General features: G+C 42.0%; 1 protein-coding gene across 1 annotated transcript in view; it reads left to right on the top strand.

Moving 5' to 3' along the window:
• kif26ab (kinesin family member 26Ab) overlaps positions 1–3674 on the top strand; it is a 110434-nt gene extending 106760 nt beyond the window's left edge. Inside the window, exon 17 of the mRNA XM_061216774.1 lies at positions 1489–3674. Within this exon, the coding sequence (XP_061072758.1) occupies positions 1489–1667 (179 nt within the window). The 3' untranslated portion in view covers positions 1668–3674. The remainder of the gene's footprint in view (positions 1–1488) is intronic.
• Positions 3675–18349: the final 14675 nt, after the last annotated feature.

The raw sequence follows: 18349 nt of genomic DNA, 5'->3' as shown, positions 1-18349 counted from the left end.
TGGCAATCCATTTTGTTCAGGGTATTCAAAAACATCGATGAGCCATGTGGAGGTGGTTTTCCCCCACAGTGGCCAGGGAATCTAATCAGCCGTATGCACATCTGATATTCAGTAGCCCTCCACACCTGGTCTGCCACTTTACTTTATCACACAATGCCCACATTCCTCCCCGCACACTTAGAGCTGACTGCTGGTGATCTGTAGCTGCTTCAGAAGCCTGGAGGCCCACCTAGTGTGAACAGTCCTGGAAAGGTTACCACCAGGCGATACTTCAGAGGGCTTGCCATTTTCCCACGTTTGCCCCTTGTGACCTGCAATAGCCACTCATTGTACCCACGCATAGTTCAGGATGCAGGCCTCTAACCACGGCTTTTAATGCCTTTCCTCCTTTATGGGTGTTTAAGTGGGAACTGTGGACAGCATTGCTAATGATGTATGCCACTACTGTCACACAGTCAGTGGTGAATTGAACGTGTCATTTTGTTAAATCCTTTTAAAGTTTGTGGCGGATTGAAAACCACATAACAGGCATTATTATCCACTCCACAGGCACAAAGCCATGCAAGTAAATCTAGTACTGTAATGCTGAATGAATTAAACCGGTCGTAGAAAGAGACTTTTTACAGCCGAATGGATGAGAGTTGTAATTCTTTAAGCATCAGTCTCTCGGTTCTTTGCAACTATGTGCATGATAATCTATTTTTGGAATCTGTGTTTTATTAATCAAAAGGCATTCAGGGCGACTTCCTTCAGAGTGGAGATTGCTATTAAAATAATTCAAATTTAAAAAGCTTTCATTTGTTGTCCCTATGGTTGAATGGGACTTTTTCCGAGATGGAGAAATATAGGAATAAATGGGTCCATAAAGGTCACAGACATTAAGTCGTTATTTTGCTGAAGCCACACCAAGCCCCTGCCTTTAAGCCTGGGCCGGGGAAACGCACGGCAGCTTTTCACTGGGCTGAAAGCCCCATCTCTGTGAGCACTCCCACAGTGTCTGAAAATCAATAGAGTGTTATTTTCCCTTTGCTGTTTCGGGGCAAAGGGGTGAATTGTTTCTCATAGACCCTCATGTCTCTGTTGTTCGCTGAGCTTTTAAAAGGCTTCGGCCAGGGATGCAACCTGTTCATCAGTGCTTCCTGTCAAGAGCAGAGCAGCGACGGGCATAGGCACGTTATATAAACTACCTTCCTCTGCCATGCGGGCTGTAATGCCTAAAAGGCGTCCACTGTGGATCTGTGGTCATTCTAATATGTCAATGGAAGGAAGCTGATTAGTATACCTTCTGTTTAGTCTCTTGTTCATCAAAACAAAGCTTGTGTTAAAGAAATTATAGAACTATCAACAGAAGTGAAGCATTCCTTTTATTTCTTTCAAGATGGCACTCATTTCGTGTCTGTCCCAGTGGTCCTGCTGTGAATAATATTCTCCAGCCCACTGAGCTGCTTACTGAAGTCCTCTTTCTTTCTCCCATCTCTTTCTTTACAGTTGAGGTGGACCAGGATTTGGATAAGGAGTCACAGGAGTATCTGGAGGCCCTGGAGCAGGTCACAGACGAACTGGAGTACTGCGTCAACCTATGCAAGTCGCGCGTAATGATGGTGACGTGCTTCGACATTGGGGTGGCATCGGACGTTCAAGATGGTCTGCGAGAAGTCGAAGTGTGAGAGTGCGACAGAGGGAGAGAGGGAATCCAGAAAGTCGACAAGGAAGGATGACGAAGTGTAGCAGTGAGTTTGTAGATGTGCCAAGAACGAGGCAACAGGATGGCGCCCCACAGCCAAAAGACAGAACTAAAATGGGCGTTGAACATGGGAAAAGCCACATGGGGGAAAGGGGTTTTTCTTTGTGCAAAAAGAAATCTTCACGTTGTTGGACAGACAGGAATGGAGCAGGACTTTTGAACAAGCAGCAAAGTTTCTACATTTTCTGCGTTGGCGAGACAGAAAGCAGATGTCATAAACCAATTCATTTCACTACATCCGAAAGTGCCTTTTTCTTAAGACTGTTTTCAAGTGAATATTTTTTGTATTGGTGCTAGTATTAAAACCAGCATACCTAAGCAAACCCTAAACATATTCCTTTTAAGAAAAATAAACGTATTTTATATTGTATTGTATAGTGTATTTATATGATTATACAGTATGTAAAAATATCATTTTAGGTAAGAAAAAATAAATAAAAGGAAAAAAAAAATTAAAGCAATAAGTTAATGTTATTGCATCCCAAACTTTGCCTTTCTCATGCTCAAACCTCAAGTCAACGTGTGCCCGTGGTCATACAGCCTCTAAGACCTTAGGTTTCTGTCCACTTTGGTTTCTCTTATATGGATGGCTAACCTTTTAACAGTACTGCATTATTTTGTCAATGCCTCGACTTGCTGTCATAACTACGCCTTGGTCGGCAGTGTTGCAGAATCCCTTCGGCTTTTTCGTTTGCCTTGATTGAGATGGTTGCCGGCGGATTCGCACAACACGAGAAAGCAAACCTGTTGTTGGGGGAGTGCTTGCCCTTGTTTATTTAAATGGAGATGTGGCATTGGCAGCCCATTAATCCTGAGGGCCAGGCCGTTCCCAACAGGAGGCCCACATGATTCATGGCTCCACAAGCGCCTGTACTCTGCAGCGCAAGGGCCAGCCCCGCCCTGAGAAATAGCCCTGCACGCATCGTGGTTCTTCCACAAGCCTGTTTCGTTACAGTGGCTCTGAGGTGGGGTTCTTCTGGGTGAGCAAGGGGCAGAGGTGAGATACCATAAGGAAGGTCCCAGGCCAGTCTATGCATTCCACCACTTTTGCTCCAACCAAGAACCTCAAAATGTCAGTGTTAGCACAAATGTCTTGACCAGTTTCGATGCTTCACAGTTCCAGTGTCCAACAGGACCCTGGTCCAAACCGTGTTACAGAGCGCTTGCCTTTCATTTCTTCTAGTTTTTTTTAAACGGCGCTACACTGCCAATGCAGCTGAGGAGGCGTACCAGTTCAGGACTGCATCTTTCTGTTAATACACGCATATCCTCAAATCAGCCGGTCCCCACCCAGAATGATGGCAGTTTCCTGTCAGTGGCCTGAGATGTGAGAATCTCCAGGTCCAAGCATGAGGATGCAGTCATTCAATTTGCAGCCGTGAGATATTGGGGCCATGAACAAATGACATCGTAATTACAGCAAAATGTAGCTGCCAGTATGTTTTTGTGTTCATTTGTTTTCTCTCTGAATGAACTCAATACACAGGCTATGAACTGTTCGGTTTTTCAGAGGTAGAGACAAAAACCCTGGCTTGTTTGTTGTTTCTTTTGGTTTAGATTTTTATTATTTTGTAATAATTCTGAACTGATTTTGTTTTTCTTCTTTTAATACGAATATACTCTCAGGCCCTTTCTGAAGATGCTGCATGAGATTTTTATTCATCTTTTTGTATTACATTGTTTTGGTTTTGCTCTTCTTTTGTAATAAAATCCCTGGCTTTCACTGATGCGTGGTCAGTTATCTGAGCTGACTATTACCAAACATTTTTTAAGAATGATTTTAAAAATGTATGTAAGGCCACATTTCATATCAAATCATATTTTCAAATGTCCTTGGTTTTGTATAGGGTTTTCAAATCCTGTGTATAAATGTATGATATGGCAGCTTGCATTGACTTTTACTTGTGAATAAATAATATGTTCATTCTTATTGCAGTACCCTGAGATGTTATATATCCACTTATTTCATTCCCTACCCATTTCGCTGTGTTGTCTCATTATTTGTGCGAGATACTGTATACTGCCCATCATTTTAATGTGTACATATTTTACATCACCTGTCCCATTCTGACCACTCTCATTGCTCCCTCATACATAGTGTCTCATTGAACGTTGGCATAGCAGATATTCTATGCACATTCATTCAGGCAATGCATTCAGTCTTCAGTCTAGTTTCATCAATTGCAATATATAAAGTATTACATTTTTATTTGCCTCTGCCATTGTTGGTTCTGAAATAAAACCTAACTAGCATTACATTTTGACATGATTCATACAGCCAAGTCTATGCACAGCACAAATTCATCTGTAAAATTTAGGCCATCCTTAAAGGTGTGTAGTGTATTTACACCAGGACTGACAGTAGTGCTGATATAGAAATATCGCCCTTCTCAAAAACATGCTGCATATGAGGTTTCCAGTGGAGTCAGGCACTATAAATCAGGTAATCCACTGTAACTCAATCTGCGATGATGTGCTTTATGATGCTTTATGCACCAGCACTTGTGGAAGGATACAGTTAGCTGCCGTGTGGTAATCGGATATAAGTTCATGTCACTGGAATCATCCCTTGTGTTCTGCCTCCTGCCTCCTAAAGGTTCTAGTTTCTCTCAAAGCTCAACAGCGAAAGAGACAAAGCATATTTTACTACTACCTTAACCTCTGTCTCTATGGGATTTAAAAAAATATTGTTTTTGAATATTAATGAAACCAATAGAAATTTTGTATGGGATACACAACTCTTTATACATTAACCTTTGATCGTATACCATTGACTCGTATATGCACCTGGAATGTGCAACTACACATTTCCTCTGGCGTTCATTTCAAATTTATTGTTCTTGTAGTTTTTAGAGGCTATATAAATTCTACACAAAATCCACGTCAGATACCTTTATCTGACTGATTCCAAGTGGGTCAGGAAGTATGCTTTCCTATGTGGGCCAGTTTTAATGAGCATGTAGAAAAGAAATGATGAGTGGGAAGCATTAACTAGCCAATTAAAATGTCCAGTATGTTAAAGAGAATACATGTAATACAGTATGTGTGTGATGCCTTAGTAATCAGGGACTGAAGGTATGTGCGATTATAGTCACTAATCAACTCCCACATAAATGCAAAAGTGATCTCACAATGTCATCATCCTGAATCATTTCACATTGATACTGGTTCACCTTTTGGAGCTTTTTTTAACACTACTTTCTGTATATGCAGCTATTCTTGCTTTTAACCACAACCACATCTACCCCAGCGGTTGTGAGACACTCCAGTAGGTATCTAATCAATCCTTTATTGCACAAAAACGGTGTGGGACCGTTGAAAATATACATTAAACTGAAAAAATGTGAATAAAACTTCCATAAAGTGAACTCTCCCACTGTATACAGGCACATGCAACACTTTTTAAAAGGGTTATCAAAATGGATTCACTGCGGAGGGCAGAGCATCCATCATGGAACTGGTAGGTAATCAGCCTTTCAGTAGGTTCCTGTGACTAAATGCCAGGGAAAGGAGTGGGGTGGAAATGCAGGCCTCCAGCCCTCTCTGTCTGTAAGCCCAGGCCACCGTGCGCTATCGTGCAGCGCTGCCACCTGCTCAGCATTTCACGGAAGAACGCCTCGTTTGATGAGGACAGAACCGTGGTCACTGCAAGGGCTGCATTGGACAACTTACTGCCGACATCTTTTCAGAAAGGCACATTTATAACCCATTTAACAGCAGCTCAGCTCCAGCTCTGAGTGGAATTCCTTGCGGTGTAATTACTGTTCGAGTTTTGGCGACTACCCGTCCCCTTGTTTTCCAGCTTGCTAATTCTGACTGAGCTCAGAGAATAATGTTCATTGCGGGACGGTTTTCTGGGGATATTATTAACATGATGAAGGGCTTTGGCAATAACCACCCTTGTCTGTTTAGATATGTGTAAGAATCTCAGTGAACAGTTTAATATACTGCTAAATGACACATAATAAATCACAGGGGCCTGCTAATTGTCACTTGTCAGACTCTTCAGTGAGGGAATTTTACTCTCCAGAGCTTTTGTCTGATTTGTTGAACCTTCGTCATTGTGCTACATGTGGTCATAAGACATATCCTTTTGGAAGAATAACAATCAATTAATTTATTTCTCATTTGTTTTTGTTCCCAAGTGAGAGATATTTACTTCATAATGGCTCCTCTCTCATATATGCATGGATATTCATTCGATAGCATAACTCCCTTGGCAACAACTTAGCCAGGCCGCTTGTGTTCTTAGTTATGGAGAAAATTCACATTACAATGAATGGCCGACACCGAAGGCAAATCATCTGCACAATCATCCCTTTTGGGTTGCTGAGTGTGGTAATGAAGGACACAGTGATTGTTTCCCTAATGTTTACGTTTCTATCGGGCTCTAGGGTTTGCGCAAATCCGAAGAAGGCAGCAATCAACAAGATGGCAGAAACAGAACAAAATTTACCCCTGTGTGTATTCTCTAACCCCCAGCTGCAAAGTGTATGCGTCTACCTTTTGTGGACAGTGCTGAGTAATGCCATCCGCACCTTCCCTGGCCCTCCCCGTTTATCTAATTTGATTAAAAGGACAGGAAAATGATTTGGCCACCCAGTGGGAGCAGCTGGTTGCTGCGGCCCTAATCAAATCCACAGGCAGATTTAGCTGCGCAGGGTAGCCATGCTCTTTGGCTCTGCACGGGGAGCAGACCCATTCAGCCATCGCGCACCGCCAAGTTTTACTACCAAGCCAGGGACAGCAAGCCCCCACTGGCCTCCCTTTGTTCCAGCAAAATCCGTGATCTTCCTTTTTCCACAACGAGAGGGATTTGAGGAAAACACATGTTCTGTCTGGACTTTTAATCCAAGTCAGATCCCAAGGATCGTCAGATGTTTACAGAGAAGGTACCAGAAAGGATATGTACTCACCCTTACCTATCAAAAGCTGTTTCCACCTGTTCAGTGTGGGCTGTGCACAGATGAGAATGCGCTTGAGCCCAAAGAAATGGGCGAAGCCTCTTTTTGCCTCCATAAGGAATACAATCAACTCTCATTTTCCAGGCCCGTGGAGTGAAAACACTTCTTAACACTGTGACAGGTGGGGTTTGATTCTCCTATTGTGGATGGGTAGTGGGCAGGATGCTCATCCAATTTGTCTCTTCGGCAGAGAAGGCAGTGTGCCCGGAGTGGATGGGATGAGGGCCCCAGAACTCCCCACTAATCACATTGCCTGCTGGCTCCAGGAAACGGCTGCTGTAATCAAGATGAAATCACAGAAGGCAATTGATAGTGTATTATTCTCATCAATGTGATGGTGACAGGGTGACACTTCAGGCCTTCTGACAGGGAAATGAAGGCACTGGCATTTATATTCCGGCATGTGCAGCTCATGCTTAAAGTGAAACCTGACAGAATTTCAGCAGCTTAACTGACAGGCTGTGAAGAGGAATCAACCCAGACCTCTGGTCATGTGATTGGCAGCTCAAATGCATACCATATTAAGGACCACTTTACGCAAAAACATACTGTACTGTACATAAAATGGTTTCAATTTATTTTTAAATGTTTACAGTATAAGCCGTAGAATTAGTCACATAGAGGATTTTGGAGAAGCCATAGCTGGGCGGCCTGTAGCGTAGTGGTTAAGGTAAATGACTGGGACACGCAAGGTCAGTGGTTCTAATCCCAGTGTTGCCACAATAAGATCTGTACAGCTGTTGGGCCCTTGAGCAAGGCCCTTAACCCTGCATTGCTCCAGGGGAGGATTGTCTCCTGCTTAGTCTAATCAACTGTACGTTGCTCCGGATAAGACCATCTGCCAAATGCCAATAATGTAATGTAATGTAATACGGAAAATGTAAAAGTTGTTTTAGCTTGTTTCGACTGCAAAATGCACACAAACATGAAAACTATACCTATATACTGTACCCATATCATATATAAGATGAAAGGAGGTATTTCGCCAGAAAGTGATCACATTGTATTATGAACTCCTGAAAACTGAAAAATAGCCACCAGTGAGATATCATCTGACAAAATTAAGTGAGCATCTTTTATGAGTATCTTTAAAAAATCATTAGTTACTTTCCTCCCTCCCTACTGAATGTCCAATGTCAATTCACAAACTGCTGACGAGCTGGATTTCAAGGGTTTGTGGGTATGTTTACCTATAGCCATGTGCTGCATATATTAGCCTGACGCTGCATTCCAGCTCTCTCCTGCTGAGCCCTGCACAGCAATGCTTTCAAACTGGTGTCAGCATTGGCAAACGTTCAACCATGGAGCATTTCTACTTTTAAGCGCCAATGTATTTTTAAGCACAAACTTCTCACTTGGAATTCAACCCAGGGATCCATCTGTTATGAGCTGAATTTCTGTGCCTTGTCACAAGTTAATCTGATGTGTAGCAGCTCTGAGGGGAGCTGTCAGCAGGCAGTAAGGTGAGATGTCCTACTCAGATTTGATATCAGCAGGCCGTTGTGATTTTGTCTCTTTGGAGGACGCTGAGCTGGTTTAGAGTTCCTCTGGATGACTGAAGTTTGGTGGTGAGTAATATGTTATATATAAAATCTGAGGAAACACCAACTCTGAGCAGAGTAGAGCCAGACTTTCTTGGGTTTTTCAAGACCAGGCTTGAATGCTAGATACTATAGCTTTTAGTATCTAGGTTTCCTTTAGTGGTAGGGTAATGGCAAGCATTGTTGGGCTGGATAGCCTGTTCTTGTCATTCACACAGAAATGTCAAGACGTTCAGTTAAATGACTTTCAGTTTGACCTGGGCTGTAATGTTGAATGTCCTTACACAGTTTCTAACATATGCTGGTGAGCAACACTCTCATCTGAAGTGCATTCTGCCAGCCACCATTCTTTTCACTCAGTAGTTCAATACCCGAGTAACACAGTTACTGTGTCTGCAAGTACCCAATTGATCAGAGAAGTCATTCTTGAATGACAAGATGGGTCCATATTTGCCAATTGAAACCATCCCTCCCTGGGTGATGCTGCTACAGCCAATCATGTGCCACCCTGGGGGCTCCCAGCTGCAGTCGACCATGACGAAAACAGAACTTGTCACTGAATGGTGGGCTACAATGCTACACTGAGTAGCAAGGCTTTAGCAGGAAAAGCTACTTGACAACCACCCCTGGTTGAAAGTAGAAAAACATAAATACTTACTGTTACTCTGTTGTGCTCACTATTACTTTTTCTGGCTGGAGGGTAAACGTTTGTATGAGATCTGCGGTTCTAGAAAGGAAGAGGCTTCTGTCAGCTATAGCCGAAAGCACATTTCAAGAAGGAAGAAGGACAGGAATTCACAAGCCTTTTTTTCCTAGTACTGCGGTTTCCTTCAGGTGGGAAAACATCGCCCCATCAACATGGTTTTTCCAGGAATTTATAATTATTATGTTAAACTGCAGCACATACCATGCAACAGGGACAGTGTAAATACAGGCTGAACCTTGCTATCAGAACCCAGCGATAAGGTTCAGATTCTTGATAGTAGTCACATTCTAGCTGATGTGGCATTCAAGTAAGGCTCACAATACAGGGCATCTGTATTTTTCCCCTGAAAATAGAACCTCTTTCCAGTTTATACAATATGGGGAAAACAAATGGGCAACACATTTCTTCAAACTGAAGTGAAACTGAAACTAGGCTGTCTATACCACAGGGTTTCTGGTGCATTGTGGTAGCAAGTGCTCAAAATGTCTGCCATCTTGACATGTTTAAATGATGGAAAGTCAGGGGTTGGTAGATTTTTTCTGCTGTCTCAAAGAAAGTCAAGGTTGAGCAGAGGAGCTGAGGTGGGGAATGTATCTTATAAAACTTGTCTTGGCTGAATAACATTAGAATTTTTATTCGTATTTCAGTATTAGCATTTCAGTAGCAAGGCTGCAGGATACCTTTATATGTATTTGTTTGATATATTTGTTCGGCTAAATGTCGTGACATTATGGATGGGTGAAGACTTTATTAGGAACTTATTCATGCAATTATCTAATGGCAGCAGTGCAATGCATAAAATCATGCAGGTATGGGTTCGGAGCTTCAGTTACTGTTCACATCAACCATCAGTTGATGTGAACGCTACAGGCGTGGCCTGTAGCGTAGTGGTTAAGGTAAATGACTGGGACATGCAAGGTCAGTGGTTTTAATCCCAGTCTAGCCACAATAAGATCCGCACACCGTTGGGCCCTTGAGCAAGGCCCTTAACCCTGCATTGCTCCAGGGGAGGATTGTCTCCTGCTTAGTCTAATCAACTGTATGACGCTCTGGATAAGAACGTCTGCCAAATGCCAATATTGTAATGTAATGTAATCAGGGTGGGGGAAAAAATGTGACCTAACTGACTTAGATCGTGGAATGATTGTTGATGCCAGACACAAATAACCACAGCTGGCAGCTGGTCTGAACTGGTCAACCTAAACCATGTTGAACTGGGAGCTGGTCTGAATGTACTCCTTATAATCTCATCATACACAAACATAACCCACACAACTCCACCGTAAATAATCAGTGGTAATGACAAGTGTATTGTTTGTATTTCAGTGGTATTTAAAGTACAAAGATTACAGATCAGATTTACTGACACTGCACTTCTCTACTGCAATTAGGGTTGGCTACAGGGTAGGCTCCTCTAACTTAAAACTAAGCTGATTGGAAAAGATCATTTCCATAATAAATGAGTACATAATTAGCTCTTGTGTGAAGATGCTTCAGGCTTCGTACTTAAAGTGTCTTGTTCCTTTGTTTTTTATGTGTAAATATGTGGAAGAAGGCAATTATAATTTTGTGGCACAGCATTCAAATGCTGAAGTGCTGAACCCAATTCAAAGGATTTAAGAGTTTGCAGGTGCAGAAAGGAATGTGCCCATATTTGAAATTATTGCTGGTGGCTAATTGCAAAACAACATAAGACACAATATTGAATATGCTTTTCTCCAGGCATTTAGCTAAATGTCTGACAGCTTTTAAACATAAGACTGCATCCATTTGGGACATTATCACCACTGTAACACATTGCATAAAGGACAGGGTTTGTAACCATGGTCTATATATTTTAAAACCTGGTGGGGCATTTTGCTATTGTTTGACTTTTTTATATTAATATACACCTGTATTAACACACTGTTTGTGTATGTTACGGTTATGTCTGCTGTGTAAATATGTAATGGCTAAGTTGCCCTGCATAAGGATTTGGAAAAGGAAATGGTGATTATACTCCATTCTCCATTGGAGTGTTTGGATGAACAGAGGAAGCTCTGCACAACCCAAGATTTGGTTTCATCTTCACTTATAAGGATGTGGAATGGAAATGGGACTACAGGCGCTAACCTTATTATAGTGTATCTTATATAGGGCTGGGTCTTGGACAAACAAAAGGATGGAGGCAGAGGCTGGAGGGTGTGTCTGGCACACAGTCAGGATCAAAGGAGGTAAGGTCAAATCTCTGGAGCCCTCAAAGAGAGAATGAGAGAGTAGCAGGTTTGCTCGATTTTTCCTCCCCACCCACTTCAATGTTGTGCTCCACTATCAGGTGTATGATAGCAGTCAGTCCCATACATTGAAAGGTTGGATATATGAGGTAAAAGGAACTAATCCCAATATTGATTAGGAATGCTGACCAGAAAATGATCCATGAATATGTTCTGCCCCAACATTTCATTATGATGAATGACATTTTCAGATATTACTTTCTATGTGCCTCTTAGCTGTTGTGCAGTGCCCACCATGCAGAGCTAATGTTGTTGTCTGTTCTTTGTGATTCTGAGGGTGGTAGCAGTAACTGCTATGTTCACAAGGCACAGCACCTGTTCTCTTATTATTGGTGGAAGGTCACTCGATGACTGGTTTATAGCAGTGCCCTCTGTAGTCAATGAGGCTTTTGTAACGGCTTTCATTTTTTTTACTTACATTTTTCATAGACCAGTGGCCCCTATCTTTGAACATTTTACATGCTTATAGACCAAAGCGAGTTCATTTATTTTTGGAGGTTGAGCATATTGAATTCTTTGTCTTAGGCTAACCTCTGATATACCATTGGAACACTGCAAGGGAATTGGTTATTCCTCCAATTTCTTTGTAAATCAACTCACTGAGTTGCATTTAGTGTATTATAGATTGTATAATAACTTTTTTGCTCCAAAGAAAATAAGAAGTTTTAGAACAGAACAACTATAGTAAATGCTGAAGGTCAAGAAGAAACTCTTGCATGTTGTCACTCTTGGTGCTGAACCTCAGTTCTTTTTAAAGAAGAATTAGATTTTAGATAAAATCACTGTCTAAATTGTTTGCTTGACTGACTTCCAGATTGCTGACTGACTTGGGATAATAGCGGTCTCTAAAACTGTGTGAGTTGACAGAATCACTTTCTGTATAAAGGTCCCTCCAGGGACAGTGACTGTCGCTCTATCGAAACATTCAACGTCTTCATTACCACAAGCACCAAACCATGTCATTTATCTGTATGAACATGACGGATGAATACATTTGAAAGTTGACTTCAGCCATGACTTACACTGTCTATGCTGCTGGGTTGCTTACAACGAATGGTCTCAATGAAGGAAGACAGAAAGAGACAGAAACAGCTTGTTTTCCCCATCTTTGGTCTTTGTCGGTGGAAAATGTATAGATCTCATGTGGTTCTACCTGCTTCATTCCCATTGTTAGTGTGACGGCCGGACCACAGAGTTACAGGTCTGCAATCAAACAGATTGCACTAGCAAGACCAGTCCCTGCTTCTTCAACAAGCACCATAAAATTGACCAAATGCTGCCACTTGCTTTCAGTAATTAAAGCAAGCCAGTGTGGAAAAAGAGACTTAAATTATCCAGAGCTGGGGAGATTTAGTACCAGCACATGTGCCTCTTGTGCATTGGGGGGCCATATTTATTGGCGAGTCCTAAAAAAAGTCATGTTTTCAGTCATGTAGGAGTGTTTCTTCTTTAAGGGGGAGTGGCCCCTTACAGCCCTTCCTCTAACAGAGGGCAAAGTTTCAGGAGAGTGCCCTGTTGTAAAATCCAGCTATGCCAGTGTGACCTGCTTGAAAGTTGCGCTGGTCATGCCGATCATAAGCTGGTCTAGCTGGGTATGAACTGTTCAACTGGCTAGTGCTGATAGCTTGTTTTTTTTCAAAACATAGCTTCAGCTGGTCAAACCATGTTAAGCTGGGAGCTGGTCTGAACCGGTCAACCAAATAAACCATGTTGAGCTGGGACCTGATCTGAACTGGTCAACCAGCTACCAGCTGTTTCAATAAGTAGGGTGGGCGGGTAGGTATGGCTGGCCTGACAATGACTTTAATTTGACAGCCCTGCAAATGAACTAAACTGAATAATTAAAGTGAATGCTAATAAACAATCGAGTAGGAGACAGCCTAAGCATTGAGTTGATTCAGACCTAACCTTTTGTGAGAGCTGGGGGTGGCAGGGTGCGAAGGAGGTAGGTACGTGAGATGGCTGGTCCTGTGTGGATGCTGAGTGGTACAGCGAAGATAGGTTGAGCCACTCACACAAGTAATTAAGGGCGGCAGGACTGGTCTTTGGATCTTCAGTGTGCAGAGAGGGGTGTCCTGAAGCCACTTTAATAAGCATGGAGTACAAACACCGAAAAACAGCAAGGGGCCCAAGGAATCAAGAATCCAATTTACTACTATAAACACAATTTGTGTTTGAATGAGGCTTAGGGTGCTGGCTTCCCTGCTATATCCTGTGCTTTGGGAGAGAAATGGTGGGGAAATGAGGAGCAGTGACTCCACTGTAGATTGTTTTGTATTCAGAGCCACTAGCAGCAGCTTTATGATTCCCAGTCAGTTGATCTTGGCGCACATACCCAGTGTTTCAAGGTAAGGTGCTGCTCCACAATCCTTTGAAGTTTTGTTCATTGTTCTGTTGAGCCTTTTTCTTTCCTTAAATTAACATAAAATGGGTGCTTCGGCTGTCCTCTGGATGCCCTCCCTCTCCATTGCTGACCCAGGCACATTGGAAAGCTGGCATCAGTTTCCAGAGCACTCTTAATGGAGTCACAAGCTCAGCGCAGCTCCGGATTGGAGCTGACATTATTCTGGCAGCAAAGACAGCCATGGTGTCATCTTTACCATTATGTGTATTCTCACAGACCTCTGTAGTGGACTCATGCACAGAGAAGAGTGATGTACAGTGCTCACAGGAAACATTTATTTTACATAATTATTTCTTTTTCACATCAGTTAATTCTTGCAATTTTCTGCTACACAACCCTGCTGAGCAGCTCAAGCTGTTTTGAAATAGCTGGTAGCTCATTGACCAGTTCAGACCAGCTCCCAGCTCAACATGGTTTAGCTGGTTGATGAATTCAGACCCGCTCAAGCTATGTATTGAGACAGCTTGGTTGACCAGCTACCAGCTCAGACAAGTTACCAGCACTAGCTCTTGACCAGTTCATACCCAGCTAGACCAGTGTAACCCACCCCTGGATGACGTTGGTGCTCGAGATATAAGTGAGGTTCGTAAGGAGTAAGGTATGAAGTAAGTACAATAACCACGACCACACATGACTTCAAGGTTACCACTTTTACTTTGCAACCTTGTATGTAAATTATGCAACAACATATACACATGTACAATATACAGAAAATAGCAAACGGCCCAAAATAATAAAATGTTGTGAATGCCTCTCCGTATGAATTTTAAAGTGTCCAATGTCTTGAGTCGAAGGTGGAATCCGAATCTGACCCGTTGGGGTCAGATCTTGTCAAGTCAGTTCTGTCTAAGAGCTCTTTGAATCTGAGAATGTCTCAGGATGACGTGCACGTATGTGTGTCACTGTGCCACTCAGTCTGACTGGCACAGTCCTACCACAAGGCCGATGGTGGTCAAACTCCTGTTCTAGTAGGTTGATCTGCAATCCTGGAAATCCAAGTTGGGTGGCTAGTCATCTATTGAGATCGGGATCGTCCCTGTGGTAGTTCTTGATGGAATCAAAAGACATGGTTCTCGACGGAATCAAATGACGTGATCCTCGATGGAATCAAAAGATACAGAAACAGGTTCAGCTCTTCTCCATTCTGTTTGTTGAACATAATCACTCACTCCAAATTCAACAATGTACTTCTGAGCACAATACATTTATGTAAATATCAATTCAAATACATATTATCAAATTATATTCAACATACTGCTAAATGGTGACCATAACCATGTATGGCGACAGTATAGAGAGTAGGCTAATCAACATTCTATGAATTTCCTATAAAATGCCTTTGGAATGAATTGACCTATTTTAGCCTATGTTCTAATATTTAAGTTGGTTAGCCTATGTTCTAACTTTTAAGTTGGTTAATAGGCTGACTATGAATCACACAACAACAGCCAATTACGCAGTCTTGAGCTATAAAAGATAAACATCGTCATATTCTGCGAAAATGTAAGAATTACAAGCAGTATTTTAACTTAAGCAATTAGCTGGCTCTTGCATCTCTTGAACCAGAACTTGTATTGGAATAATCATTAATCATTCAGTCAGCTAAATTAAATATCTGTACTTACGGCCAATAAGTAACGTCACGAAAATCCACTTATTCTGTTAGATAGCTAACGTTACCTTTGTTCAATTAATTATTTCATTTAATCTCTGCTCGCATGAAACCAACATTAAGTCGCATTATACATTTTCATAATAGCAAGCGTCAGAAGTGAACAGCTATAAAACATTGCAAATCGACATCTACTTTAGGAAACAACAATTATTGAGGATTTCGGTTATACTGTATGTTTTCACCAAGTCGGCGTTAGTGTCCTTTTGTTAATTGGAAACTGCAATCCAAGTTTGTTACAGCGGCCATTAAAATTAAGCATAACATCATCGCATCATAGTTAGCATGTACTGATGGTCATATTTGCATGAAATTAAAACTTAAAACGATCCACCATACTAACGTGGAGATCTAGCAATGAAAGTTTAGCTTAGTTTTAGCTTACCGAGTCTCAGCAAGGCACATACAAAAGAAAAGATGAAACCGGAGTTTCCACTGCAGTGTCCTTGCGTTCTGTTTAGCTTCTCTTCGGCTTTTTTGGTGGCTATAGTAACGTTAGCTTCCAATTCTCTCGTGAATATAAAGTGAAACAGAGCGAATATGGAAGCCGGTAATAAGGCTACAGGAATTCAATACGTTTGCAGCATTTAGAAAAGACAGTTAACCTGCACGCCCACCATTTTCTTCACTTAACTATTCAAACACTTTTTAAATATTTTCTGGATCGTTCTCTCTGTATTCACGTTTTTTCACCTACAAGCAACACTCTGGTTCCAACTGGCTCAAACTGGTTCATGCATGTCTATCTAGAAAACGTACTTCCTGCTTTTAAAAAATAAAAGTCCTTCATTATCTATGAAGGAAAAAACGTCTGAAATCAATGAGTAGCTCAGCTATACAGCAACTGGCATAATATAAAATCAAATCACTCATAAACCATATGAAATATATCAAATAAAGATTATGGTTAATATATTATCTTGTTTAACCATTCATTCTGTAAACCCAAATACTTCACTGGGTTACACCAGCTTTATGACTAGCTTGGCCATGCTGGTTGACCAGCTCATAACCAGCTAGACCAGTTTACAGCTCAATTTTCGAGCTGATCAAGCTGCCATAGCTGGATTTTACACAGGGGAGGTCACAGGCAAACATGTTGTCACCAGCAAAGTGCATGCATCTGAGTATATTTTAATACAGATTGTGTGGGTTCGATATTATTATTTCTTTTTAGAAAACCATGTATGAGTGCTAAAGCACTGTGGATTGATTCTGCTTGACGTAAAAGCAATCATAGGTGAAAACAGTGAAAGGCACGTTAATCAACCTTGAGCGCCGCCCTGTCCAGGGAAAATAAAAGGAAATGAAGGTTTATCTGAGACTTCTGAGGCAGTGCTTCCTGTAGCTCGGACCTGATCCCAGAGACCCCTCACGCTCCTCCAAGCTCTCATTTATCACGATCTCTCCCCGTTTTAGGCCAATGTGCCCTGCTAAGTCAGAGGCCAAAGCGAATCGGGGAGGTGAGCTGGCAGTCAGTCAGAACCATCAATGTCACACCCAATTTCCCTCTTCTGAGTGGATTTTTAATCACCTCCGCGGCTGGGTTTTACTGCGGCCGGGAATTATTGTGTTTAATTGTTTGCCCCGCATGTTGCACACGCACAGGGAGCCCCCGCTGAATTCACACACCTCTCCGCCAGTGAGCGTCTTGACCTTATAAAAATGTAGATGAGGGAGAAGCCTTCTTTTTGCCGCAGTGCCCTTGTATTCGTCTGTATGCCTTTTGACCATATGTCACAAAATGCTGATGTTGGGTTGATAAAATCAAGTTTGCCTGTAGTCCCATAGTCTCAAATACCTCATCTTGACAATGAACATTTACTGTGTGTATACTGTACATTTGCTTAACAAAAGAAGTGGGTAGGGAATTGTGATGAAGCAATATTTTCCCTCCACTTCATGCAAACTACTTAAATAGGCTTGTAAACAAACAATAGCACGGGCATGATTAAAGTACTCCTGATAATTTGTTTGCAATATGCCGATGGACTGCACCAGAAACCGCTTAAAAACACAGATGTGAGCGAGCTAACAAAAAAAGCAGTGTAATTAATGAAATGTTTCTGACATAGGGTCCCGGGTCCATAAAAGGTGGTAGTCTTGTTTAAAGTTCTTTGATTGCCCTCCAGAGCACAGGAGCCATAAAGGTATCTCATTAGTCACACAGAAGAACCCAAATAGTTTTATTGCACCAGAGGTGCAGTGTGGCCAGAGCCTTTCTTTTACTGCGGATTCGACTGGTGCTTAATTCCATCAGGTCCTACGCTTTAACAGATGGGCCGGCCTAATGAAAAGAGCTGTTTTAATTAGACCGTCTGAAGACATTTATTCATACGGTAGGACCCTCCCAGTAAAGTTTCATTGACCAGGCAGGCTGTTGCTGGCTCTCAGCAGTCACCATCTGCTGGGTGGCAGAGAGAGGCTGCAGGGCCACTCCTCGCACTTCCCTCAGTGAAGGACAGTTTGGGCTGAGCGGAGGCTGCTGTTGAGCCATAGGCTTGTCCAGGGTGCAGAGTTTCAGAACAAGAGCTTAGCTGACCCTCTTTCACCTGCTTCTGTAGAAATCCTGACATGTAAGGCTCACTCCGTAGAATAGAATGGTTGTCCTAATAAAGGAGAGGATTTCTTGGAAAGTAAAGTTGTCAGGCTTCACTGTGGAATTCCCCAATTTCTGACTGATTTTCCCTGCACACATTTTTTTTTTTTTTCATTTGGGAATTGGGTCAATTTACCAAAGAGACTGTCAGGCACTTAAAGCCTTTAAAAACATATGGGCCACCTGAAGTGCATTCTAACAATTGAGTCTTCGGCTTCTATGAAGTAGAAGTTTAAAGGCACTTGAAAAGTATTACAGTGATATGCCCTCAGGTGAGCTCCAAATTCATCAGCGCACACTCTTATCCAGGGATTATGTTGCTGTCACCAAGAAGAGCTGCTGTATTATATTCTGTATTAATAGCCTTTATACCACCGTGCAAGGGACATGCCTCATCTTTGATAGAAGACACGTGGACTTAACATAAACAAAGCCCATCTTATTTA

The sequence above is a fragment of the Conger conger genome, chromosome 1, assembly GCF_963514075.1.
Source record: "Conger conger chromosome 1, fConCon1.1, whole genome shotgun sequence".
In the NCBI taxonomy this organism is placed as follows: domain Eukaryota; kingdom Metazoa; phylum Chordata; class Actinopteri; order Anguilliformes; family Congridae; genus Conger; species Conger conger.
This window is presented reverse-complemented; position numbering and strand designations above follow the sequence as displayed.